Source organism: Chaetodon trifascialis, chromosome 7 (genome assembly GCF_039877785.1).
Source record: "Chaetodon trifascialis isolate fChaTrf1 chromosome 7, fChaTrf1.hap1, whole genome shotgun sequence".
In the NCBI taxonomy this organism is placed as follows: Eukaryota; Metazoa; Chordata; class Actinopteri; order Chaetodontiformes; family Chaetodontidae; genus Chaetodon; species Chaetodon trifascialis.
Genome location: NC_092062.1, coordinates 144903 through 172539, shown reverse-complemented (window position 1 = coordinate 172539; position 27637 = coordinate 144903). Strand labels below are relative to the sequence as shown.

At 40.5% G+C, this 27637-nt stretch overlaps 1 protein-coding gene across 5 annotated transcripts; it reads left to right on the top strand.

Moving 5' to 3' along the window:
• Positions 1-3864: 3864 nt before the first annotated feature.
• On the top strand, positions 3865-27438 carry tcaim (T cell activation inhibitor, mitochondrial). 5 transcript variants are annotated; one of them, XM_070966659.1, is made up of 12 exons: positions 3865-3905; positions 12545-12553; positions 13089-13172; positions 13675-13807; positions 14144-14294; positions 14388-14643; positions 16879-17001; positions 17424-17521; positions 22935-23026; positions 23118-23350; positions 23447-23578; positions 26125-27438. In XM_070966659.1, exons 3-12 carry the CDS (start codon positions 13117-13119, stop codon positions 26348-26350), a joined length of 1500 nt encoding a protein of 499 aa, XP_070822760.1. In that variant the 5' UTR covers positions 3865-3905; positions 12545-12553; positions 13089-13116; the 3' UTR covers positions 26351-27438. The 5 variants fall into 5 exon arrangements, with proteins under 5 accessions (XP_070822760.1, XP_070822759.1, XP_070822762.1 ...); XM_070966658.1 differs by having other exon boundaries at positions 3868-3956; positions 12392-12553; XM_070966661.1 differs by lacking the exon at positions 3865-3905 and adding an exon at positions 10709-11128 and having other exon boundaries at positions 12392-12553.
• The last annotated feature ends 199 nt before the right edge of the window (positions 27439-27637 follow it).

The following is a 27637-nucleotide window of genomic DNA, read 5'->3' as shown; positions in this document are numbered from 1 at the left end:
TTACTGTACGATTATATTTGGAGGAAAAAACCTCATTACCTCAAGAAAGATGTTATCAGAGGGAGCAGAGATGAAGGTGGTCTTGAAGTTTTGGATTTCACTGTTTTGAATAACACTTTTAAAATCAAATGGATTATTGAATTTGTAAAGAACCCCAATAGCATATGGAATGCTTTCCCGGCATACTTGTTCAATACTGTAGGTGGTATAGAATTTTTACTAAAATGTAACTTTTCAATTGAAAAAATCCCAATCAAACTGGCCAATTTTCATAGACAAGCCCTTTTGACCTGGACATTAGTATATAACCATAACTTCAGCCCTCATAAATACTTTATCTGGAATAATAAAGATATTACATACAAAAATAAATCACTGTTTTATCGCTCATGGTATGACAATGGAATATTATTAGTTGGCCAATTAATTAATAAAGATGGCATATTACTATCATACTTAGAATTTCTCCAAAAATTTCAATTACCAGTTTCTCCTAAAGAATATGCCATTGTCATGGATGCAATTCCCAGTGGTGCAATTCAGTTCTTTAGACATTTTAATCTTGTGGGAAGAAACTTCCTTGCAGACAGGCACATTTTTATAGGAGATGTTGACATTAAAAAGAAACCATGCAGCAATCGACATATTAGGAATGCTTTGACTTGTGTTACACTTTCTGCTGCTAAGTTCTTTTGGTGTTCTATTATGAGCGATAAACAGTGGAAAAAAGCTTGTTGTGTTCTTAATAAATATTGCATCACTAACAAAGTAAAAGAGGTATCATTCAAGATTTTGCACAGAATCTATCCTGTGAAAGAAGTAATGGAAAGATTTAAACTTAATTTGGACTACTCTTGTGTATTCTGTGTGTACTAATGTTCAGTTTAATCTATCCTGCATCATGTTATATTTTGTATCCAAGGATTTGTCTAATAATGCATGTTATATAATTCAACTGCTTAGAATTCTTGGTAAATTTCACATACATAAGTCTAAGTGGGCCTCATCAATACCCTGCTTTCATCGTTTCATTGCTGAACTCAAACAATACTGCACCTCTATTGAACTTGTGAAGACCAACAAAGCAACAAGGACTTTTCAGACTTTGAAAGAAATGAATCTTGAGAGAACACTTTAACTATCTGTATCCCTGGATTGTTCAATGTTCAGTTTTTTTTTCTACACCTCTTGATTGTAAATAAAAATTAATTAAAAAAAAAAAAAAAGTGAAGGGGCAGTGAGTAGGGACTGGTGTGGGATTGGGCCATTCACACACAAATGCAGCGAAGTTCACAAATGGAGAGCGGTTCGCAAATGGAGATTCGAGTTCGTGAGTAAATGTCACAATATACATATATGATTTAGATGAAAATTGCAATTTTTTTTAGATAAAGATATTTGTGGATTTCCGTGATATATATTTAAAACAAGTTACATTTGTGTGTGCATCAAAAATACATTTGTGAACTTTATTAATTTATATGTGGATTATTTTTACATTTATATAGAATGAGAAATATTTGTGTGTGCATTGAAAAATATTTGTGTGTTGAGAGACATTTATATATAAATCCCAATATACATTTGTGAATCCTTCTGCATGCATTTATTAATTATGAGACTGATCTAACTCCATAATCACCAGACATCCCTGTTTCACCTGTGTACATTCAGTCAGGTTGAGAGACCATTATGCGTGCTTTTTGTGAATTATTATAATCAATGCAAAAGACTCGAGTTAAACAAGCTTGAAAAGATAGAAGGTCGGAATGACAGTAATATTGTCTGGTTTGATGTTTTCAGTGGACACAACACTTTATGGGGGAGTGAAAGGACAGACAGTAGTGGTCAGGTAATAGAAAAGCTGCTAGATGAAAAGCATTTGGTGTGCCTAAATGATGGCAGATTTACAAGAATTGACATAAACACAGGGAAAGAATCTGTACTTGATCTTACATTAGTGCCCAACAATTTAACATTAATCATTAATCAAAATCAGGACAGTATGTCAAGAAGGAACTATAAGGAGTGATCATTACCCAGTCTGGTGGAAGGTAAATATAGCAAACTCTGCAGCAAATTCAGGAGGGAAATCAATCCTGGAGAAAGCTGACAGGGCAAAATGTCTTGAAAAAAGTGACAGACACCAAAGTCAGATTAATGACAGAATGAGCATGGAAATAACTGACATTGAAAAATAAAACAAGGCATAACATCAGAGCTTTCAGATCTGTATGTAGTAGAAAATGGGTTACTGCAGGGGATAGCCCAACCTTATTTTCCATTATGATAAATTCTATATTTATAAATATCCCAATGGACATGGAGCGGTCACTGTTTGTGGATGACTCTGTGGGCTCTCTCTATGTAACACTAGTGCGATCACGATTAGATTATGGAAGCATTGTATATGGATCAGCAACAAAATCTGTACTAGCAGACCAGACTGAATACCTAAGCTCGGGCCTTAAGATCATGCTTAGAAGCATTTAGAACTTCACCAGTATGTGCAATCCAAGTCGAAGCAGGTAAGATGCCATTGGGGATATGTCGGAACTAACTGATGGCCAACTATTGGATAAATATAATGGGGCATGGAGAGAGCCATCCTGCAAAAGTCAAAATCACGTCGCAAGAGATGGGGGAGTGTATGATAAGGAGATTGACGATACTGTACTATTAGAAAATCCTTGTGTTGACCTAGAGCTGCTCAGAATTAAGCACAGTAATAAGAATGCCAATTTAATTAATGAATATTATACTTACAAGGAATGGAAATATAAAGAATGGGTTCAGATTTTTAGAGATGGATCAAAGGATCCTAAAACAAATGCAGCAGGGTCTGTAGCTGCTGTGCCCAGTTACAAAGTAGGATTCAACAACATCAGATTATTTGAATGTGATATAGCTAGAGCTATATGCTATCCTAATGGCATTAGAGTGGAGTGAACAGGTTAAATACAGTCATTTACTAATCTGCAGTGATTCACTTTCAGCCTTCGCAAGCATTACATCAGGAACAGCCAGAAGGCACAAGGAGCAAGATTTCGTAGAACTCACAAATAGTGAGAAAAGGGATAAGTGTAACATTCATATTGTTTCCTGAACACCCAGGTGTCCTGGAAAGAAAGAAAGAAAGAAAGAAAGAAAGAAAGAAAGAAAGAAAGAAAGAAAGAAAGAAAGAAAGAAAGACATCCTTTATTAGTCACACTATATGCACATGCACACACACACACACACACACACACACACACACACACACGCCATGCTTGGTGAAATTCTTCTTACGCTTTTAACCCATCCTTGTAAGGCAGTGCTGGGCTCCCTCCTTTCTTCCCTTGTTTTGTGTATTGTGGAGGAAAACAACACAACAGTGGTGACAGCATTGGGACAATGCAGCATAAGGGAGACAGCTATATGCAACACAAAACAGAGTGGGTATAGCAAGAAGTAGAGGACACAAGAGGAAGGAGCAAGCCATACTAAGCAGACTGAGAATTGGCCATAGCAACCTTAACAGCACACTTTTCATCACGGGAAACCATCCAACAGTCCTTTGCAATCATTTTCATGAGGCTGAGATTTTAGAGAATATTTCCAAACCATGCAGGAAATTTACATACCGGAGTTATGATGACAGAGCCACGGAAAATAGGGCAGGTGGAGGACAACATTAAAAATATACCAGAGTGTGGAAACAATGAGCAAGGGAGGAAAAGGATTTTCCATTTTCTAAGAACGACTGGACTGGACAGACAGCTCTAGGGAGATGCTACAGTATCTGCATAAGGATGGAGCGTGAAACCAGAAGATGGCAGTAATGCAACATCATGGATGCCAGCTACCGTAAAACCTCAGAGAAGAAGAAGAAGAAGAAGAAGAAGTGGGGGTAGTGATTCAACTCGCCAACCGGAAGCAGGGCAGAGAGTGGAAGAGGATGCGACAAGACGAAAGCGGTAGGATTGAAAATCGGAATTTGGTGGATTTGCATTAACTGTACTCTGACTGTAACATCATGTCAACTACGTCAGATGGGTCTAGTGACAATGAAATGGAGTGGATGATATCTCGGTCTTCGAGGCTGAAAAGAGACTTGAGAAAGAGAGAGAGGCAAGATAGAATTGAAGGGGAGTGTGTCACGGCTTAGTACTAACAAAAAATCAAGGAAAAGCCCGACTAAACAGACACAAGTGGATCAAACACGGGAAAGAGAGTGGAAAGTAATGACTGGATTCAATCAGGATGGTGGGCACTACCATCCGATAAAACTCAAAAAAGCAACTGAGAATGAAATCAGGAAAATCAAGTACGCCAAGTTTATGAATAACAAGTACTAATAGTAGTGCAGTTAGTCGACAGCAACAGGAAAAGATACTCAGAATGACATCACTTGAAGGGGAAAGGATGAAGGCCTTTATCCCTGGAGCACTAGCCAAACTGAGGGGTGTAATCTCAAGAGTACCACTGAGTATGACAATGGAAGATGTTAAAAATGAAATCAAAGGTGGTAAAATAAGTGAGGCCACAAGAATTAAAAGCAAAAGGGATGGTGTGCTAAAAGAAACATTGTCAGGTATCCTCGTGTTTGAGAAGTCACTCCCTAAATCAGTGCAGATCGGGTACATGAACTATAATGTGAGGGAATACATCCCCAGGCCACTCAGGTGCTATGCATGTTAGCGAATGGGACACACGTAATGGAAAGCTAAGGTGTGCAAGATGTGGAGAGCAGCATGAGTATGGAAAATGTGAAAAAGATGCCAAAGTAAAATGTTGCAACTGTGGAGGAGAACACAGTGCAGCATTTAGAGGCTGTATGGTACAGAGAGAAGCCAGAGAAGCCCAGAGAGTTAAAATGATGGAAAAGTGTCAAATGCAGAAGCACTAAAGAAAGTAAGAAGTGAGGGAGCAAACAGCAGGAATGATGGTAGTATGGCTCAAAGTAATGTAGGATGAAGAAAAAGGCATGCACAGGAAAATCAGGCTCCAATCCATGTAGCACCAGCTCACATTCAGACTGCCTGTACACATAAATGTAAAGTGGATGAAAACATAATGCCAGTGAAAAAGATCAGCTTCGTAGCCTTTATCTGTCACATCATTAATGTCGCATCAATAATGAAAAAGAAAAGTGATAAAATCAAAACAATTGTGGAGGCAACTGTAAAGTTCCTTGACATGAAAGACATCAAGGCAGAGCAGATACATGCAATGTTAACAGCAACTGAAGTAGCAGAGAAGGCTCAAGATGAGAGTTGAAGCCTTAATCATGGTTCTGCAAATACTACAATGGAATGCAAGGAGCCTCATAGCCATTGGCCAAGAACTTAAAAAATACATCGATGTACTAGAAACAGTTCCAGATGTGGTATGTGTGCAGGAAACTTGGTTACAACCTCAGTTAGATTTTGTTAATTCCTGGGTTTAGTATAATAAGACATGATAGAGCTAACAATCAAAATGGCGGAGGACGCGCTAAATTCATTAAAGATGGGTTGGCCTTCAGGGAAATTCCCTCCCTGGAAGAGTCAGAGTGTGTGATAACTGAGATCTGTAGCCCAAAGAAAGATGGCAATATAAAGATAATTAACTTAATCCATGTAGAAATCTTACTGTAGACTTGTTTAAGGAAATAGCTGGGGCAGTACACAGAAGAGAAATATGCTGTGGAGACTTTAATGCTCATAATAGCTTATGGGGCAGCAATCACATAGACAGCAATGGGGAAATAGTGGAGCAAGTGATGGATGAAAGATCACTAGTCTGCCTCAATGATGGACGGTGTAGGGGAACTAACTTAATTTGATGTTGCATTCTTTGATAAAATGATGGGGCATCACCGTCCTCAGCTAAGAAGGACTGCAGAAATTAACTGCTATAACGCTGATGAAATACTAACGAATGAACTAACGGTAAACCAGTCTGATAATATGAAGTGTAAACTCTGGATACAGGGATTGTATATATTCAGCTCAAAAGGGACACCGTCTAACCAGGACTTAAATCAAAATCTCATTTATTAAGCACAATTATGGATAATGAATGATATATCATGAATAGTACGACAGAAGATATGAGGTGATATGACATAACACAACAAGAAACTTATGGCAACACAATGGCAAAACAAGTTGGTGATAGTGAGAAGTAGTTGAAAGGGAATATGGGGACGCGAATGTAAAGTTAAGTGACTAAACAACTAATTGAGAGAATTTGGATAAATTGACCATCTCTTAACCTCACGGACCAACTCTTATTCAAACCCGCTTAGCATGCCTACTTGATTGATGGCGTCCCGGTGAGTTCTGCTCCGAACTAACTTGAAGATGTTCCAGATGTTCGTCTGTGGCTCGATCTGCTTGGTGGTCCGGTGGAAGGCCCAGGCACACCAAGGTGAAGAGCTGATGTTGGGCAGTGATGTCTCTGGAACTGGTTCTACGGTGTCGGTTACAGATGAGGGACAGCTCCGGATGGTTGTTAGCCAGAGCAAGAATCAACAGCTGGCTGGAGAGTTTGGTTCGGTTGAGTCCGTGAAGAGTTATTTTAGACTGATAGTAACAAAATTGATAGTCTCTTCGCTGGCCGGTCAAAAAAGGCTACACAATTATTATTATTTGACTGAAATTTACTGATGCTAAAACAAAACGTTTGGCTTAAAAAAAAAAAAAATTGGAAAGCTTATGGTAAGCTATAGAAATACGTCTTCTGGAAAATAATTTATGCTACTCGGTATGGCTTTCGAGTAGCTTGAAGAGGGAAAAACTAAGATAAAGAAGACTGAAAAGAAAACTCAGCTGAGAGTAACTAGATGTTAGAAAGAAGAAAATTAAAACAGAACTGAACTGCTGCAGTCTACATGCAGTTTTTAAAAGTCGCTCCAGGGCATGTCTAATGGGCAGGCCGTTGCACATGTGAGACGGTTTGTGGCGCGCAATGTAATCTCGCCTCATGGAGCTAGAATTAATTAATGACTCATACGAGGGGCTCATCTGCTTCTCACTATGGTCAACCACATATATTTAAATGACAAGTTTTCAACAGCATTTCAACATTGTTCACAGCGTGTATTAGACAAGTATTATGACTAGATGGTGACATTCAACAATAATCAAAATAACAATTTCTACTACTCATTCTAAACATATGAAAGGGCAGAAGATATAATTTCCCAAAATAAAAGAGATGAGAGACAGACACTTATAAATGTCCAAAGGGATTATTACTAGTACAACTACGTATTGATAATGCTTCATCAGGCATATTTGGCCTAACTGCTACAAACCCCTAAATGGTAGTATAGTTCCACGGTAGAAATTCAGACAAATTTTATAAAACAGTTCAAATCACAACTTCGTCATTCTTCAAGTTAGAGGAACTGGAAAAACATCAACATTGTGCGTACAATGAGTCCTGCAAGGTGAAAACATCAAAAGTTAAGTTTAACATGGAAATTTGGTTATCCTGGTGTAGTAGGAAAAAGCAGGAATCAGGAATGCAGGAATGTCCAATTTACAACCCATCAGCCCTATCTGGTTTGTGGATTCCTATGAGGCATGGCCTTTGTCCATCCAGACAGTTTTATTGTCTTGAGCCCTTATGGGCTATCGGAGAAGAATTAGCATTGCCATGGGACATCCTGAGTAGGAGATAGCCCATGAGATAAAGGTGTTGACCTTTCCGCTCTCCCCCCTGAAAGAGTGTGGAGAAGAGTCCACTGAACCAGACATCCTGTCTCTCTCCAAAATCACATCTCCTTATAAGCAAACCAGGTGGTCTATAATTCAACCAGTTAGACTGGTTTACAACTCTGTTTCTCTTGAGTATTGCAGAGAAAAGGAGGGAAAGAAGAGGTCAGTTAGAGGCCAGTTCTGCTACAACGGGGAACAAGAATAGATGTGAGGAGAGGGACGGAGTCATGCCTAGACCTTACACGCCTACACGCCATGCCTAGAATCAGCCCAGGACTACACGGGAGGAGCTGGTCAATGACCTGAAGAGAGCTGGGACCACCGTTTCCAAGACTACTATCAGTAATACACTAAGACGTCATGGTTTAAAATCATGCAGCGCATGGAAGGTTCCCCTGCTGAAGTTAGCCCATGTCAAGGCCCGTCTGAAGTTTGCCAGTGACCATCTGGATGATCCAGAGTCATGGGAGAAAGTCATGTGGTCAGATGAGACCAAAATAGAACTTTTTGGTCTTAACTCCGTTTGCTGTGTTTGGAGGAGGAAGAAGGAGGAGTATCATCCCAAGAACACCATACCTACAGTGAAGCATGGGGGTGGAAGCATCATGCTCTGGGGGTGTTTTTCTGCACAGGGGACAGGACGACTGCACTGTATTAAGGAGAGGATGAATGGGGCCATGTATTGTGAGATATTGGGCAAAAACCTCCTTCCCTCAGTCAGAGTGTTGAAGATGGGTCATGGCTGGGTCTTCCAACATGACAACGACCCAAAGCACACAGCCAGGGGAACCATGGAGTGGCTCCGTAAGAAGCATATCAAGGTTCTGGAGTGGCCTAGCCAGTCTCCAGACCTAAATCCACTAGAAAATCTTTGGAGGGAGCTGAAACTCCATGAACCGTTTGACCTCTGTAATTGTTAACAAAGGCTTCTGTACCAAATATTAAAATTGTTTGACTCAAGTGATCAAATACTTATTTGACACAGTAATATACAAATAAATTGTATACAATGTGATTTCTGGATGACTTATTGACCCTTACTGTATATTAAGTGCTGCAAATCAGACTATCCCAAAAAGAACAACAAAGGACAGGAAGAAGGTGGTTCCTTGGTGGGATGATGAGTGTAGCAGAACTATTAAAGAGCAAAACAAAGCATTCAGAACTCTACGGAAAAACATGACGCAGGAGAATCTGGTTGACTATCAAAGGAAAAGGGCAGTGGCTCGTAGGACAATTAAAGATACAAAAAAGAAAACGTGGAGAGAATTCTGCTCCACCATAGGCAGAGGAGTTAAATTAGGAAATGTCTGGTCTATGTTTAAGGAAATGAGTGGAAAAAGGAAGTCAGTTAAAATCCCAGCACTGGTTAATGGAGATCAGCTAGCAGTGGCAGATCAAGAGAAGACAGAGGTGCTAGGAGAGACATTTGCAGCAGTACATAATGGTGAACACCACAATCACAGGAGAACACAACATTCACAGGTAGCAGAAAGAGCGAATACTCAGAGACAACAGAAATGTGAGGAAGAAGAGAGAGGACTTCAGGTCAACATTAGATATGGATTTTACAATGGCAGAACTCAAAATAGCATTAGAAGGTACTGGGTACACAGCCCCAGGACAAGATCAACTTTGTTATGCCATGTTCAGGCAGCTCCCAGAAGAATCACAAAAGCTAGTACTGAGACTCTTTAATAACATCTGGAGAGAGGGGATGATACCAAGTTGCTGGAAAAGGGTAATAATGTTACCATTTAACAAGCCAGGGAAAGACCCTTCAAATCCTATTAACTATAGGCCAATAGGACTGACATGGAGAAATTAATATTGAGTAGATTGACATATGTACTGGAACAGAAAGGGCTGCTAAATAACTATCAGTTTGGATTCTGAAAAGGTCGCTCCACTGTGGATGCACTTGTCAGAGTAAGCAATGATGTGGAAAAAACACTTAAAATGAAAGAGATAATGGCAATAGTATATTTTGATATAGAAAAGGTGTATGATTCAATGTGGAGGGAAGGGTTACTGATCAAGTTAAGTAAAATAGGTATTGGGGGAAGGATGTACAATGGGTATTGGACTTTTTGACAGATAGGAAAATTAGAATCAAGGTAGGAGCACTTTGTTCAAGGGATTTTGAGATACAAAATGGCATCCCACAGGGTAGTGCAGTTAGCCCGCTGTTTAATATCATGATAAATGACATATTTAAAATGGTAGATGGATGTATCAAAGCAGCGTTATATGCAGATGATAGGGCTATATGGATGAGGGGAAGAAATGTCTTACATGTGATAGAGAACATGAAGAAAGCAATAAAAAAGGTAGAGAAATGGTCATATGACTGGGGTTTCAAGCTGTCAGCAAGCAAATCATGCTACATGATATTCACAAATAAACGCAAAGTTGATACTGAGAAGCTAACACTGTATGGTCAGCCAATGGAGATGGTATCAGAATTTAAGTATCTGGGTCTTGGGTTAGATTGTAAATATTCATAGAAAACACATATGAAGCACTTGGAAACAAATGTAAAAATGTAATAAATCTGTTGCAAGCAGTGGCTGGGTGTGACTGGGGAGCAGACAAGCAAAGTTTAGTGGACATCTACAGAGCACTTATGAGGTCAACAATAGATTATGGGTGTATAGTGTATGGAGCAGCAATCAAGACAGCACTACGATTGCAGTACAGAGCACTTCATGTATGCACTGGAGTCATAAGAACAACCCCCATAAATGCAGTACTTATAGAAGCAGGGGAGACACCCCTGGAGCTAAGGAGAGAAAAGCTGGCATGAGCTTACTGGGTAAAACTAAAAGGAAGTGTGGAAGAAAATCCATCCATCCATCCATTTTCTATGCCGCTTATGCCTTTCAGGGTCGCGGGGGGCCGGAGCCTATCTCGGCTGTCAACTAGCGAGAGGCAGGGTACACCCTGGACCAATCGCCAGTCGATCGCAGGGCACATACACACAACCATTCACACTCGCACTCGCACCTAGGGGCAATTTAGAGTCACCAAACAACCTAATGAGCATGTTTTTGGTCTGTGGCAGGAAGCCAGAGTGTCCGGAGAGAACCCATGCATGCACGGGAAGAACATGCAAACTTCACACAGAAAGGCCCGACCCAGGAATCGAACCTGCGACCTTCTTGCTGTGAGGCATGCGCACTACCTGCTGCGTCACCGTGCAACCCTGGAAGAAAATCCTGCAACAAAAATAATACAGAGATGCTGGGAATACTCCAGACGTGGGTTTGGATGGTCTGAGGAAGAAATGTCGAAAAAGTATGGACTGGAGGCCAAAGAATTCACAAAGCCCACTCCAGTTAGCAGTGTACCACCATGGCTTCTCCCTGATGTTAAGGTAGACACGAGTGTTCTGGAAAAGAAGAGAAAATGGCAATTAAGTGAAGTGGGATTCAAAACAAGTAGGTACCTGAAAAACACCTTCTACAGATATCTCAGAATATATACAGATGGTTCTAAGAACAAGCAGGAGTGTGTGGGAATTGGTGTTTACATACCGGAATTCAAAATATGTATATCAAAATTGTTGTGTTGTGCGTTAAGGATTCACTGCAACAGATGTCTGGGTTTGCTGGAACTCTTTTTATTATCAGATCCCATTCTAACATCAAGCCTCTGCATAGCTGTCAATTATTTTGACACAGAGCTCCCGCCCAGATATATTTCATGTTGTAACCCTTTCAACACAAAAGCACACCGGAATATGCCGAACATCACCACAAAACGACTGTCAGACCAGTTGCCTGTGTATACAGCAGAAATAGTGGCAATAGTTATTAGTTTACAGTGGGTGGAGGAGGTCAGACCAGACAGGGTGGTGGTGCACACTGACTCAAAAGCAGTTATAGAAAGTATTCAGTCAACAAACACTACAAGAGAAGACTTAGTTATTGCGATTTAGCATCGTTTGTTAAGACTTCACAGGGGTAGTGTTGATGTTCATTTCTGTTGGGTCCCAGCACATGAGGGAGTAAAAGGTAACAAGATGGCTGATAAACTTGCAAAAGAGGCCCTGAAAAAGGAAATATCAGTACCAGTTCAACTTGGAAAAGAAGAAGGAAAAGCACTAATCAGACAGAAAGGAATGGAAATATGGCAGAAGATGTGAAAGAAAGGGCATTTCACAAAATTCAAAAATCAGTCATAACTAGAGATGTCAAAGAAAGGAACAGAAGAGATGCAATCATTATAACAAGACTCAGGGTGGGACACACTGGACTGAATGACACAATGTTTACCCTGGGGAAAAGAAATAATGACAGGTGTGAGAGATGTGGAACAAAGGAAAATATTGAACATGTAATATTGCACTGTGCCAAGTATGTAACAGAGAGAGTGAGGCTTCAAGAAAAGGTCAGAGAGATAAAACGGGAATGGAATCTTGAAGGAATATTGGGAACAGAAGGAGAGGGGATAAGAGACATCAGGAAGGCACTCTTTACTTATTTAGGTAACACAAGGCTGGCAGACAGAATATGAGGAGTTTTTTGTTGTTGTTGTTGTTGTTGTTGTTGTTTTTCTTTTCTTTTCTTTTCTTTTCTTTTCTTTTCTTTTCTTTTCTTTTCTTTTCTTTTCTTTTCTTTTCTTTTGTCACGGTACCATGAAAACACTCACTTTCAGGCAGAATTTAAGTAATTGACATGATTTTGCACACTCTTTTACAGTAGGTGGCGGTATGCACCTTTCAGTTGCTTGCGGTCCGCCAAAAATCCGAGAGCAGCAGAAGAAGAAGAAGAAGAAGAAGAAGAGGAAGAAGAAGAAGAAGAAGAAGAAGAAGAAGAAGATGATGATGATGATGATGATGATGATTCAACTCGTCGTCAATGGTCAGTTAACCACCTTTTATGTAGCGTCTTTCGAGCTGTGAATAGCCAAACAGTAACAACTGATAGCCCAAATTGCCACCGTGGTCATATTCTTCATGCTAGCAACAGTACCCAACTGGTGCCATGTTGTGTTATTGTCATTAAGTAGAATTCACATGGCAAACGACGCCAAACTACCAACCTTAATCTATCCGCTAAATTACGCCAGCGTCCCTGTGGAGGTTACGCCTTATTATTGGTTGATTCATAGCTGATTGCATCTCATCCAACACGTTAAATGCAACTCGTATAGCTAGCTAACGCAGCAGCTAAATACGGGGTAAGTTGACCGAAGTGGTTAATCCTAACTGTGTATTTATCATTTGCTAACATTGACGACCATAACAGAGAAACGTTAGAACTGATCTCCCCTTGTGGTGCAGTTATTTCGTCCTAGTTCTATAATATTCTTCACCAAAGTTACCTTGAATAAATAAATACTGCTGAAAGCTGTACTGCTAAAAGCGCTGGGTGACATGATGTATTTTGATATTAGGACTGCTGATGGACTGGCTGCAGAAGTCATGATACAAGTTGCAGCAGCAATGTCTCTCAAGTTCCTCCTGCGATACACCGTCAGGTACCACTGTTTTGAGATGTTTTATGATGGGACTGCGTGGATTGGACATGGCAGCTGTGCTGTCAGCCCAGTTTGAAGCTGAACTCGACACACTGGAATTTGAATGGCCAAACAATGTCTGTTTCAACTCCCTGTGATCACTGGGGTGTTAAACATTAGTGCTGAACTGATTACAGAAAAGTAACTTGCAACAATTCTAATAATATATTTTTCACAAGTAATTTATCAAATAAAAATACCAAACATTTGTGTTGTGAGCTTTTTCTCTATTACAAACTCTGTTGAAACTGGTGTCAATACAAAAAAAGCAATTGGACAATCACACATCGGCCTCAGAATTTTCATTAAGCATTGGCAAGTCGTATATTAGAGTAAGCAGTTGGCTGAAAAAAGGTGCAAGACAGATCAATAATGATGACAATCATTTGTTACTTTTTTCCTGTCTTCTCCACACAGGATGGAATAGAACTAATGGCTAACTTCTATATGTTTTTCTTTCTAGGTTGGAGCAGAAAAATGTGGCCACACATTTTGTCCAGCAAAGATCTCTGTCAGGGGCAGATGCTGTCAATGCACTCAGACCATTTTATTTTGCCGTCCATCCAGATTTCTTCGGTCAATATCCCAGGGAACGGGTAGGTCTCCTATATGTCATGGATCAATTTAGAAATCCAAATAAACATAAGGTTCTTTGTCAAACAAGTCTGAAGGGGTTCAACTGTCTGCAGCTGTTAAGTTATAAGTAGACTGACCAAGAACAAAGCTCATGAAATTGGTGTTTCAAGGTTTGTGTTCAGACCGTCTGTAGTGCTATTAGTCTTTGTGTGTGTAGTAACAACATCACACCAACACTGACAGTTGTAGCATTTTGCTGGTGAGCCACTGTTGGTCAGAACATAGCCCTAATTATCATGCAGAGAGTTTGTGGAAGACATGGCTGCATAACACTGTGTTAATGTTGTGTTCTACAGGAAGTGAATGAGAATTCATTAAGGAGGCTAAATGGCTATCTGGACAATCTACAGAAGCCTGGCTCACACTCAGCTCAGCCCATGAAGCTCACTTTTTATGTCAGGGACACAAAGGACAGCAGTGATGTGCAGCCAGACCTGCTCACCTCAGGTACAGTTTCCATCAATATTGCCGATAATATTTGTCAGTTCTCTTCTATTGTCAGTTCTGTCTTAGGAATCTAATCCTCCTCCTGGTTCTCAGGGTTCCGGTCAGTGAGTTTCACCCTGCACACAAATGATGTCTTGAGCACAGTGATAAACGTCTTGAGGTCCTGCAGCCTACCCATGGAGCACATGATGCGAATGAAAGCAAGTACAGAGAAATCGAATAATCCACCTGAGGCAGGGGTGCCTTTCTCCAGACCTATTAAGTGGGATAAGAGCTACTTCACCTACACTGGCTACAGAGACCCTGAGCAGGAGCTGCAGCAGTCTATGACAGTAGAGCCTACACTCAGGTTAGTACTCAACCTCAGCTCTGTATCCTAACTCACAATTACAACTTTACAGTACAAAATGTTGAGCTGGGTATCAAATTTCAGTACTCTTTGCATTGCGTCGCAGACCATAATCATAAATTCTATTTATTAGTTTTAAGAAACAGATCAGCACCACAAACTGTTGTTTTATACAATTCTGTTCTGTTGAAGTTTGGACAGTGCCATATTTGCCCCTCCTTCAAGTCTTTTTGCTTAGCAAGGCTAACCACCTACTGACTCCAGTTCTTGTACTTAACACTCAGACATGACATTGATATCCATCTTGTCATCTCACTCTCAGAAAGTTATTGAATGAGCGTGTTTCTAATACAATGTGGAACTGTTCGTTTAAAGATGATGTCAAGCTTGTATTCATTGAGAAGTAAAATAAACAAACAACTTAGTAAACCTGTAGTGAATATATGAAATTTGTCTGGCATTCATTTCAATCAAAATCAGAAGTTTGTGTCACCTTACGAATACAATATTCACTTTTTTTTAAGCAGTTTTTGATCTCTACCATCTCCTGATGGAGATATATTGCTACATGCACCACTATGTTCACCACGTAGGCCAATTAATGGTTTCAGCATGCCCATATGACATAGATTTTGTCATATGCCCATGAATCAGAGGGACAGGAGAAGAATCAGAGGCACAATCCCCTTTATTTGTCACATATTTTTACAAACACACTGAACACGCCATGCAAATTGGTGAAATTTGTCTTCAGCTTTTAACCCATGACATCCTTCCTCCGCGGCAGACCAGGAGCGATGGCCTGCCATCTGACCGGTGCCCGGGGAACCAGTTTCCTTCATCACCTTTAGTCAGGTGGTGATCTTCTTGTATGTTTTTAGTGGGTTTTTTTAAGGAACATGGGGAGAACATGCAAACTCCAAACAGAAAGGCCCCTTTCCTAAAGCAGCAGCCACCGAAGGCATGGTGGAGGACACGCCCCCGGCACCCACAGCGAGAATCGAACCCGGGACCTTCTAGCTGTGAGGCGACAGTGTTACCACTTGTTCCACCATGCCACCCATGTCAGCAAGGTTCGCAGACCCCTGTCTGGATGCCGCATGCAGCCCCAAAATTTGAGACTGTGTAGACTATATGATAGTCTGTATAGTGCCTTTCATACAAGAAATGAAGCTCAAAATGCTTTACAACAAAGAAATCACATGCAACAAGTGTTTTACATAAATAAATATAGAATTAACATAATAACAGAGATAGAAAATAAATGTAAAATTAGACCGAGTAAAACCCACTTGATAATAATAGTGAAAATAAGATAATAATAGTAATAATAATAATAATAATAATAGAAGGATGAAACTTAAGAGAAAGCTAATGATGGAAAATAAAACCACTAAGTAATCTAATAGAAATAGAATAAAAGATAGAAATAAAATAAAATTAAAAATACAGTATATATAATTCATAAAATCAAGTAAAATAAATTTTAAAAGATATACAGCAGTGCATAAGGTGTAATTGACAAAGACTGCACCCCTGACTTTCTTTTGGTTGTTGCTGGGAACCTCCAATAAACTGGCAGCAGTGAACCGTGAACAAGAGATGCAAGAATGTAGCTTGGCCCTAGTCCATCAAGGGTTTTGTATACAAGGTGGAGGGCCTTAAAATACATTATAGTATTACAAGAATCGAGTAAATAATGTGGTCTGGCTTTTTGGTTATAGGCATTACAAGCACACAGACTTCACGTTAAGTGGTGACATACACTGTTTTCTTCTTTTTTGACTTTTTCATGTTGTTCACCCAAATACAACAAAGGAGCTCATCGTTATGCTGTCAAGAGGTTGCCGTTTTTGTCATGTTTTCTAGTATGCATGTGTGGGACGTGTATGCAGAACCCCGATTATAATATGTACAGTGTGACCGCAGGCTGAAGTATGATCAAAACTGTCTGTCTGCTGTTTGGAGCTGAGTGTGTAGTGAACAGTGGGTTTTTAGAGCTTTTTCACCAAAAACAGCTTCCTGCTGGGAACCACTGACAGTGAACCAAAACGCTAAAGTTATGGGCTGTGAAAACAAATGATTGAGGTGTATAGAGATCAGTGGAATTTGTTCTTATTCTATGTCAACTTTTCACCATGAAAGATACTGATTATAGTATTTTTATAGAATGCATTCTCATTCTCATTCTAGAATATTATTATTATTTATTTATTATTGCCTTTTCCTTGTCAGCTTGTGGCTGAGAAACAATGAGCCTGAGGCAACAAAGAAGCACAGTGCTAGTCTTCCTCGGAGAGAAGAACTGAACAGACTGAAGAAGGAACTGTGTCACAAATTTGATCTGGCTGATATTAGGTATACTCAACTGTACTCTTTTCCCTAACACTGAGTTAGTGCTGTGGGTGCTGAACATGTCTACTCACCTGTCTAAACAATTTCATTAGCTTTTTTCTTGGCTAAATAATCAGAAACTTACAGGTCAAAAGTCCTGGGCAAGTCCTGTGGTTCTCAGTGGAGGGAGTAACTACTTATGTCAGCCAGGTTTTGAGCAGTCAGAAGTTAATTCTAAAGCTTGTTTCATTGCATTGTAACCCAGTGCCAGCCATGATTTAAGTTACAACATAATAAGAAAGAATAACAAGTCAGATAGTGTCAAAAGTATACTGAATTGTTTTTAATGGGGACTGGGACTATTGAGCTTTAATTCAAACTGCATGAACTAGCAAGCTGTATAAACAGTATATTATTATGATGATGACATCAGTTGTGTGGTGCAGGTGGCAGCGCAGCTGGGGAGTGGCTCACAGGTGCTGTCAGCTCCAGAGTCTGAGTCGACTGTCTCAGCAAAATCCAGAGGCCCTGGTCAATCTACAAGGTAAAGAGTCTAACTGAGGACAGGGCAGCTATGATGGGTACAACTAGATCACAGATAAAGCCACATGGCACATGTAAACAAGGAACACAGTGTAAAGGCAGAGGAATCTCACAGCCATAAACTGTATGTTATGGTGTGTCTACACAGTTGTGGCATTCAGTTGTCCATCTCCCAAGTGTCTGACAGAACATATATGTTCCTGTTGTCATCAGTCCTATTGTCTATACAGAATGAATAGCAGCTCATGTTTCACTTGCGCAGAAACACAACCCAAAGCTAACTACAGTTATTGTGTGTTGGCCTCTGAATGCTGCCAAACTCAGTTGACCCACACTGTGCATGGATGTAAACACAGACAGAAGACAGAAGGTCATACTACTTATACTATGCTTTGTGTGAAGACACAGTGTGTCTTTAGTGTGATGTCAAAGATATGAATAAGTTATAAATAAGAGTGAAATATGGTATTATGGAATATGGTAACATAAACTGATCAAAAATAAAAAAAAGCAATGCTTTTTTTAACCCTTCAATGTTGACTCCAGTGTAAAAAAAACAATGTAAAAATTATTTTTTGTATTGTTTATGTTATTAAGTTTACCATAAAGTGACAAGTCAACTGTTTGGTAAAGCATGTTTTAAAAAATTATTTGACCTTTTTAAGATACACTTTTTTTAAGACATGAAGCTTACCTTTGAAAATTCAGCCAAAAATAGTCCATGTCAGGAGTGATTTTTGTGCTGCTCCAGACTGACTGAGAATGCTTACTGACAAAAAGTAGAGAGACCTCTAGTGGATGTTTTTAGAATAGCATACCTCAACCAAATGTTAGTGATGTCTCAATAAGGTTAAGTTCAACACATTTTTCAATGAGAGATAGTGACTCCAAATGTACTCTAGCAAATGGTTGAGCAGACTATTAAAGGGCTAAAGAGATGAAGAATATGCAATATGCCCATTTTTCAGACTTGCGATGTTTGTTCCTCCATTGGTCTCTAAACAGTGAATGTGGCATAAAATACTGTTGTCAAATGAATGCCAAATTAGTCCAAAAGATTGTGATGATGATATGAAAACAAAATAAATAGCCTGTTGATTGCAGTGCTCTGTCAAAGTAGTGCAATCATAAGCATTATTGAGTTGACACACCTTTGAGCCATAGTGTAAACAAAGGTTTTTGTTGATAAAGTATATATATATTTTATCACTACAAAGGGTTTCTTATGGCTGTATACATACGCAAATACAGTCATAATCTTGCTAAGTGAGAGCTAAAAGAAACAAAAGACCAATATTTTTCACAGACATATAATAATCTTTTTTTGTAAAATGGCCCTGCCCTGTACTGGAGTTCGTCACAGTCCCAGAGAACTTGAAACCATGTGAGACAGTTTCTGTGTGTTTTTGCAGAAATTCTTTGGTTCTGCAAACCAACTCTTCATCAGCTGTCCCAGTGGCCAGTCTCAGACAATCTTGCAGATGAAGAAGCCAGATGTGGAGGTCCTAGCCTGGTGTGGTTACAATTACAATTAGTTATTTGGCAGACGCTTTTATCCAAAGCGATGTACATATGAATTCACACTCCGATGGCACAGCATCGAGGACAGTTTTTGGGGTTCTTGCCCAAAGATGCTTCGGCATTTGGACTGCCAAGGCCAGGGATCGAACCACCGACCTCCTGATTGGTGGACCACATACTCTTCCTCCTGAGCCACAGCCTGCCCATATGGTTACTCATGACCAATTGGATTTACTGCCAAATTGTCATAAAAAACAGTAGAGGCAGCTTATGGTAGTGAAATGAACATTAAATTCATGGGCAACTGCTCTAGTGGACATTCTTTGCTGTTGGCAAGCCAGTTGCACAATCCCTCAAAACATGAAACATCTGTGGCATTCTGTTGTGTGATAAACTACACATTTTGGCCTTTTATGGCCTTTTATTGTCACCAGCGCAAAGCACACCTGTGCAATAATCATGTGGTTTAATCAGCATCTTGATACGCTACACCTGTCAAGTGGATGGATCATGTCGTCAAAGGAGAATTGCTCAATAAGACAGGTTTAATCAAATTTGAGAACAGACTTTGAGAAAAATAAGCCTTTTGTGTCCACAGAAAAAGTTTTCAAACTTTGCAAGAGCAAAAGCGCTGCATTCATTTTTTTTATTCAGTGCATATTGCAGCCATTTCACCATTACTCAAATTAGGTAGATTTGCACCACAAGCCATCTCTTTGTTTTTTCTTGGTGACTTGCAATAAAGCAGTGGGAGGTCAATGATAATAATAATAATAATAATAATGATAATAATAATAATAATAATAATAATAATAATAATAATAATAATAATAATAATAATAATAACCATATGCTTTTTATCTATGTCATCCCACATGACAAAACAGAGCAATAATTTCTGTTATTTGTCTGTCCATGGCAGTATAAAACAGCAGTGTTTTGCAGTGTCATTAACAGATTTCTTCCATACAATGGATCCTCCATTGTATCCTCCCTCAAGCTTCCTCTGGGAAGCCTTATCCCAATGCAAATACGGCAGTTGGTACATTTCAATTCAATTCAATTCAATTTTATTTGTATAGCGCCAAATCACAACAGAAGTTGTCTCAGGACACTTTCCATATAGAGCTGGTACAGACCAAGCTCTTTTATCTACAAAGAAACCAACAATTCCCCCATGAGCAAGCACTTGGCGACAGTGGCGAGGAAAAACTTCCTTTTAACAGGCAGAAACCTCGAGCAGAACCAGACTCTGGGTGGGCGGCCATCTGCCTCGACCGGTTGGGTGAGAGAGGAAGAGCAAGAGAGGGAGAGTGAGACAGACAGACAGACAGACAGACAGAGAGACAGACAGAAATGCAGTCAGAGAGAGACAGAGACAGAGAGACAGACATGCAGTCACAGTAACAGTGACAGTGGATGTAATAACAGCAGTAGCAGTTGCAGTGGATGTCAGGCAGGGCCAAGGCAGGAGACGCAGCTGAAATCCTCAATCCAGATTCAGCCACTGTCCATGGGAACCTGCAAGACGACAAAGCACAGAGACTCCGGGGAAGGAGCTAAGTTAGTAACACGCCGTGGTAGGACATGAAAGCGTGCAGATGGAGAGGGACAGAAGGACAGAGGAGCTCGGTGTATCTTTGGTTGTCCCCCGACAGTCTAATCCTATAGCAGCATAACTAGGGGCTGGTCCAGGACAAGCCTGAGCCAGCCCTAACTATAAGCTTTATCAAAAAGGAAAGTTTTAAGCCTACTCTTAAATGTAGAGACAGTGTCTGCCTCCCGGACAAAGACTGGAAGATGGTTCCACAGGAGAGGAGCTTGATAGCTAAATGCTCTGACTCCTGTTCTGCTTTTTGAGACTTTAGGAACCATAAGTAGACCTGCATTCTGGGAACGCAGTATTCGAGTAGGGCAATAAGGTACTATGAGCTCTTTAAGATAAGAAGGTGCCTGGCCATTTATGGCTTTGTAAGTAAGGAGGAGAATTTTAAACTCTATTCTAAACTTTACAGGGAGCCAGTGCAAAGTGGCGAGTATAGGAGAAATATGATCTCGCTTCCTGGTTTTTGTCAGAACACGTGCTGCAGCGTTCTGGAGCAACTGGAGAATATTCAGCAACGAATTTGGGCAGCCTGATAGTAAAGAATTGCAATAATCTAGCCTGGAAGTTACGAATGCATGGACCAGTTTTTCTGCATCATTTTGAGACAAAATATGCCTGATTTTTGCGATATTACGTAGGTGAAAAAAGGCAGTCTTTGAAATTTGTTTTACATGGGAGTGAAAGGACATGTCTTGGTCAAAGATAACTCCCAGATTCTTTACAGTGGTGCTGGAGGCCAGCGCAATGCCATCCATAACTGCTATGTCATCAGAAAGTGACTTTCTAAGATGTTTAGGGCCTACTACTATAACTTCAGTTTTGTCCGAGTTTAGCATCAGAAAATTGCAGGTCATCCAGGTCTTTATGTCATGAAGACATGCTTGTAGTCCAGTTAACTGACTGGTTTCTTCCGGTTTCATTGATAAATATAGCTGGGTATCATCTGCATAGCAATGAAAATTTATTGAGTGCTTCCTGATAATCTTACCTAAAGGAAGCATATATAAGGTGAATAGAATTGGTCCAAGCACAGAACCCTGCGGAACTCCATAGCTGACTTTAGTGAGCACAGAGGAGTCGTCATTAATGCGTACAAACTGAGAGCGATCTGACAGGTAGGATTTAAACCAGCTTAGCGCAGTTCCCTTAATGCCAATGAAGTGTTCCAGTGTCTGCAATAGGATGCCATTGTCAATGGTGTCAAATGCAGCACAAAGATCCAGTAAGACTAGTACAGAGACAAATCCTTTATCAGATGCAATTAGAAGGTCATTTGTAACTTTAACCAGTGCTGTCTCTGTGCTATGATGCACTCTAAATCCTGACTGGAAATCCTCGAATAAACTATTATTGTTTAGAAAGTCGCACAGCTGATTGGCAACTGCTTTCTCAAGAGTTTTTGAGAGAAAGGGAAGGTTGGATATCGGTCTATAGTTGGCTAAAACCCCTGGATCAAGAGTAGGCTTTTTCAGTAGCGGTTTTATCACAGCTACTTTAAAGGACTGTGGTACGTAGCCTGTTGATAAAGAGAGATTGATCATGTCTAAAACTGTAGAGTCAATTAGAGGTAATACTTCTTTAAACAGCTTAGTCGGGATAGGATCTAAAATACAGGTAGATGATTTTGATGATGAAATTATTGAAATTAGTTGGTGAAGGTCAACAGGAGTAAAACAGTCTAAGACTGCGACAGACTAACAGTTTCTACGATTTCTGCGTTTGAAGACAAAACAGTACCTGTTAACGGCAGGAGTCGATGAATTCTGTCTCTAATAGTTAGAATTTTATCATTAAAGAAGCTCATGAAGTCATTACTGTTCAGAGCTAAAGGAATACATGGTTCAATAGAATTATGGCTCTCTGTCAGCCTGGCTACAGTGCTGAAGAGAAACCTGGGATTGTTCTTATTTTCCTCTATTAGTGCAGAGTAATAGGCTGCCCTGGCACTGCGGAGGGCTTTCCTGTATATTTTAAGACTGTCTTGCCAGGTGGACCGAAATTCTTCCAGATTGGTAGAACGCCATTTGTAATGTTAGTGGACCACAATTTTGAATTCACACACTTAACTAATAGAAACAGTGAGCCATATGTTATTTGATGTTGTCATCACCTTTTATTCTACATTATCACATAATCAGTCCAATAGTTTTTCAGTGCTGATTTTGGAACCTTAGACTACTACTCTCTCTCTACTCTTTTAACTTTTAGCTCTACTGCCAAGACCAACAAAACAGACTTGCATAGACATGTGGAAATATTGAACTTAATCTGCTCCACCACCTTCCAGGACACACTGTTGTGTTTGCTGACCAGTCAGGGATGAACGCCTCTGGACACGTCATGCTGGGAACCATGGACGTTCATCATCAGTGGACCAAAGTAATGCAGCTGCAGTGTTCCTGCTGTCACAGAGTCTGTTCTCTGTGTTCCTCTTTGTTTTCTGACCCCTCCTCTCCCTGTGTGTCCCCAGTTGTTTGAGCAGCTGTCTAGCTATCGCAGCCTGCAGCAGCAGACAGAGTGGCTGAAGGAGAGGATCAGCCTTCTCCTGGGTGGAACTCAAGTGATCCACGTGGAGAGGCTTGGACCAGTCCAGCCCATCACTGAGCACTACAGCACCCTCAGCACCTTCCACAAGAGCTTGATGTCCCGACGCCTTCACCTGCATCCTAGGAGCCTGCAGGGGCTCACCATATTACTGGAGAAGTACACTGTTAAATTACATCTGAACGCTTCAAACAGGACACACCTCTGTGAGCTTTCATCAAATAAAAGATAATTTGTTGTTTGTGTCAATTACAGTGACCGTTCTATACCCAGTCTTCATGAGATGGGGCACTTCATTATCCCCACCAACTGTGACCCGCTCAAGCTGCAGGTGTTCCTCCAGGTGCATGCTCCTGAGGCCAGACAGCGCACCCAATGCAAAAAACAGTGAGTTAAACATACCACCACACCATCAGTCAACAAGACTTGGAGTGGACTCATTCTATCAGTTGAATCACTGAACTTTTTTTAGTTGTGTCATACACAGACCAACACAGAAGCGCTTTGCAAATTTTGCAAACTAAATCTTGTTTAAAAAATAACTTAATCACAAAACTAAATGTGATGGAAGTAGAGAAATGTAAAGGAAACAGAAGGCAGTGCAATGCAGACAGCGTGAGGCAGAGTGTGATTTGTGTCTATTGACTATCAATAGAGTTGGCTGAACTACTTCTGAACCAGACCCTTTTACAGCCTCCTCTACTGCTGCCCAGCGTAACTGAGATTTCAGCTGACAGAGCTGTAGGCAGCCTAGCAGGAAAGATGCTGTGTTTCTGATCTTTTCACATGACAGATAATGAGCAAGACAGTAAATTATGGCTGTAATGGCAACTAACGTAGGTTGATACAGTACGATGAGTGTGAGCCGGCTATTCTTCAGGTGCACAGACCTAACACTAACTGGGCAGGAGAGTGAACAATATGTTTCTCATTAGGGTTGGGCGGTAATCCGGTAATAAGGTAGCAACGGTATCAGTTTCATTACCGTCATTAAAAAAAATGCTGCACATATAGGTCTATAGGGGCCTCACATAATTGGAGCGTCATCATAACAAAAATGAAGTCCACTCAGTTCAATGTATCTGGCTGAATTGTCACTCGAGAAAAAGGTGACTGTGCAAAAGAGAACGCTAAAAAAATGAACCTGAGCAGTTTTACAGATGTTTTAACACAGGTGTGTCCACGTGCTCATTTAAACACATCTGGGCAGAGGGCCGTTATCTCGTCCAAGCATACGGAGAAACTCCTCTGTTGAAAACACTTTTTCAGCCTTTTTTCTGCTTGCTATTGTTCTTAGCTCTCATAAAAAGACGAAATGCAAATAAAACAGTAAAATAACTCTTCAGGCAGCTCAGCAGAGTCCTCTGTGAGCGCTCTGCTCATTCATGAGATGGAGCGCTGAAACTAACTGCGTGGTTACGTTGGTCAATAGTTCAGCGACTCACCCAAATTCACCATAGAAACAGCAATGACGATCCAGAAGGAAGTAAGCCCAGAGATAGGTTATGGCACGAAGAGCGCTCCCTCCACTCTAGAAACCCCTCCTCTTTCTGTAAACAAGCAGGACCTTCGCTATTCATCTCAAACTAAAGGCCCATTTATACCCTCGGATCCGGACGAAATCCGGGCCTTCATACCTCTGTCCGTTTTCAGCGTTTTGTCAGTGTGTCCTCTAGGGGACAATGTCGAGTCATAAATTACAGAGCCGCTGTCATGGCAGCCGATGCCTTGTCAACACTTCTGTCAGCATGTACCGGCATCAGTAATGGCGTCAGTAGAGGAGGTTATTATAATGACAGTACTGAGAAATAGGAAAAAAAGATTAGACAAATCTTTTTTTTTGACGTAGAGCTGGTTCTCTTCTTCGTCGGTTTTTAGTTTGACTCATTTTGCTCATTTTGACTTTACACTGCCCCCACAACTTCCGGTGGTTTCGAGTGGTTTCGTCCGGAGAGCTCCGGATGGCTTAGCTCAGAGCCGACGGACAAACTGACAGATGAAACAGCCTATTTACGGAGGGTATAAATGGGCCTTAACACAGAGTCATAGGAGGAGACATTAGCAGTGTTTTTTCTAGCTGGAATATAACTTTTGACTACAAAACAGCAAAGGTAAAACATACTGTATGATTTAGCAAAGTTTTTTCTGCTACTCTTTGGCTGCTAGCTCGCTGATTTTTGTCACAGAGTGAGGAGGCAGACATCTTCGTGATCATCAGACTCTCTGCTTTCATATGATACCAGGCTTTTGTGGTTTGCGTGAAGTGGTGAAACCAGCAGATGCAGTACCTTTGACGTGCGCTATTTCCGTGTTTTCGTTACATGCGCATATAATTTCTTGGGGTATGAATTATGTTTCGTTTGGGTGGAAATGCTTGGTAGAGGCTTTTAGCTGAGTTTCTCCCCGTCCTTCTGGTATGCTACAAGTTAGGATTGGTGCTTCTTAACGTGAGCATTGAGCATTGAGTATTGAAGTGCGCGCATGTCACGCTGCCCTGCAAAGTGATTTTTAATTAGTCACGGTAATACCGTATACCCCGGGAAAATGTGGGGAAGGTTAGACGGTATCAAAATTTAGATACCACCCAACTCTATTTCTCATGTTTGCTGGTATGGTGTATTTAAAAAAAGAGTAAGTAATGTATTGATGTTAAGTATTTATAAAAAAAAAAAAAGAAGAAGAAAAGAAAAAAAGCATGAACCAATGAAATAGATAATGGATAATAGACAAATAGATGACAATGTACTGAAGTTTAATTCATGATTGCTGGATTTGCATGGCCAGGTGTCATGTAAATTTCTGGCCAATCAGAATCGGCTTTGATGATGCTGCTCATCAAAAACCGGTGATGTCTTCTCACCAGTTAAGTTTGTTCATAATGCACCATATCTCATCAGCTTTGTTATGCACTGATATTTTTTGTGTGTGTGCAGACTGCAGGTGGAGGAGGAAGCTGTGGTGAAGCTGTGTCTCCAAAATCTGTCTTTGAGGAGTCTGTCCAAAGAGGCCAGTGTCAGCTCCAGCCAGATGATCTTGTGCTGTAAAAGACTAGTGGAGCAGCGTTACCCCCTCATGCAGGGCCTCCATATCTGCGTTTCTCACTTCTACTCAGTCATGCAGGATGGGGATCTGTGTGTCCCCTGGGATTGGAAAAGTTGAGCTGGAGGGCACAGTCCCAAGATATGGTGTTTGAAAGAGGTTTTATGTTGTTCACACAGCAAATAGGCAAGTTTCAAAGGATATATTTTTAGATGGTATGTTGTCACAACAGATTTCATATCTGTTAGTTTCAAGAGAAAACTTTAGAGAAAAAAAATCAGCTGTTAAGTGGTTAATTCAAGCTGACCAGAGTGGGCTCATCAAGTAAGAAATACTTAATGCTCACTGGAAAAGCCAAATAGAAGAATTGGATGGCCACAGAACTCGACCTCTTCACACTAATCAAAAAGGAAAGTGTTGGAACCGGATAGTCTTTGGTAGAACCATGATAGTGGAGGTAGGTAGTCATTGCTGGGTTATTAAGGGTCACGAGCCAAAATGTTAGGGAACATGGAAGAGATGCAATATGACTGAAGCTTTTTTCAGACAAGGGTTGAGGTCTTGACTTGTGCATGGTTTGACAAAGTCAGTGTTTTTTGTTGTTGTGTGGAGTTCACTGAGAAAGAATTGAATAATGGTTCTGTTAAAGGCACAATCTGCAACCTGAGTGTAAACTAAAATAGCCACAGGGAACAGTGTTGTTACAAGCAACACTGTTCTGGTCAGAAAGGCCAAACTGGAAGGCAAGCTGAACAGCCTGCTGTCACAGAGAGGGGTTACATGCAATGAATTATAAATATGGGGATAACAGCATGGTTTGGCTATCCTGGAAGATTTGTGGTGTTGTATAGTATATACAATACACATACATGTGAATATAACTAATTTATGTGATCAGTAACAGAACTCTGTTATGTTAGAACTGTGATCCAGCATGTGGACAAAGATGTGTGGTGATGATTTGATTCACTAGGTGGAGCTGTTGTGGAGATATTGGGCTATTTTAGATGCGGGTGTACATTTCAGAGTCCAGTCCACAGTTGTTAAGGCTTTGGTAAGGGACCGTTTCCCTTACTGTGCATCAGCCATTTGAAACACTGTTACTGTTACACAAATGGTGCAGTGCGTTACTGTTGATTTGAACTTGTAGAGGTACCATAACTGCAAAACAGATGTTTCTTCTCAAATAAAGTCATTTCAGACCAGACTGTTTATGATGACGTCTGTTAATGAGAGAAAACACTGGACACTCAGTAACACCCTGTAGGAACTCCTAATGTAATAACTGCAGATAATGTAATGAGTGAACATAACACATCACTGCGGACATGGGCCTGGATACAACCTGCTCCAACCTCTCACTTTATGTATACAAAGTAATCCACTACCCATTCAAAATTTGTTCCA

Coding starts and splice junctions, on each gene's coding strand:
- tcaim (XM_070966657.1), top strand. CDS start 13,069: ATGATGTATTTTGATATTAGGACTGCTGATGGACTGGCTGCAGAAGTC. Junction 13,173..13,674: donor CTCCTGCGATACACCGTCAG/GTACCACTGTTT, acceptor TTTTCTTTCTAG/GTTGGAGCAGAAAAATGTGG. Junction 23,579..26,124: donor CGCACCCAATGCAAAAAACA/GTGAGTTAAACA, acceptor GTGTGTGTGCAG/ACTGCAGGTGGAGGAGGAAG.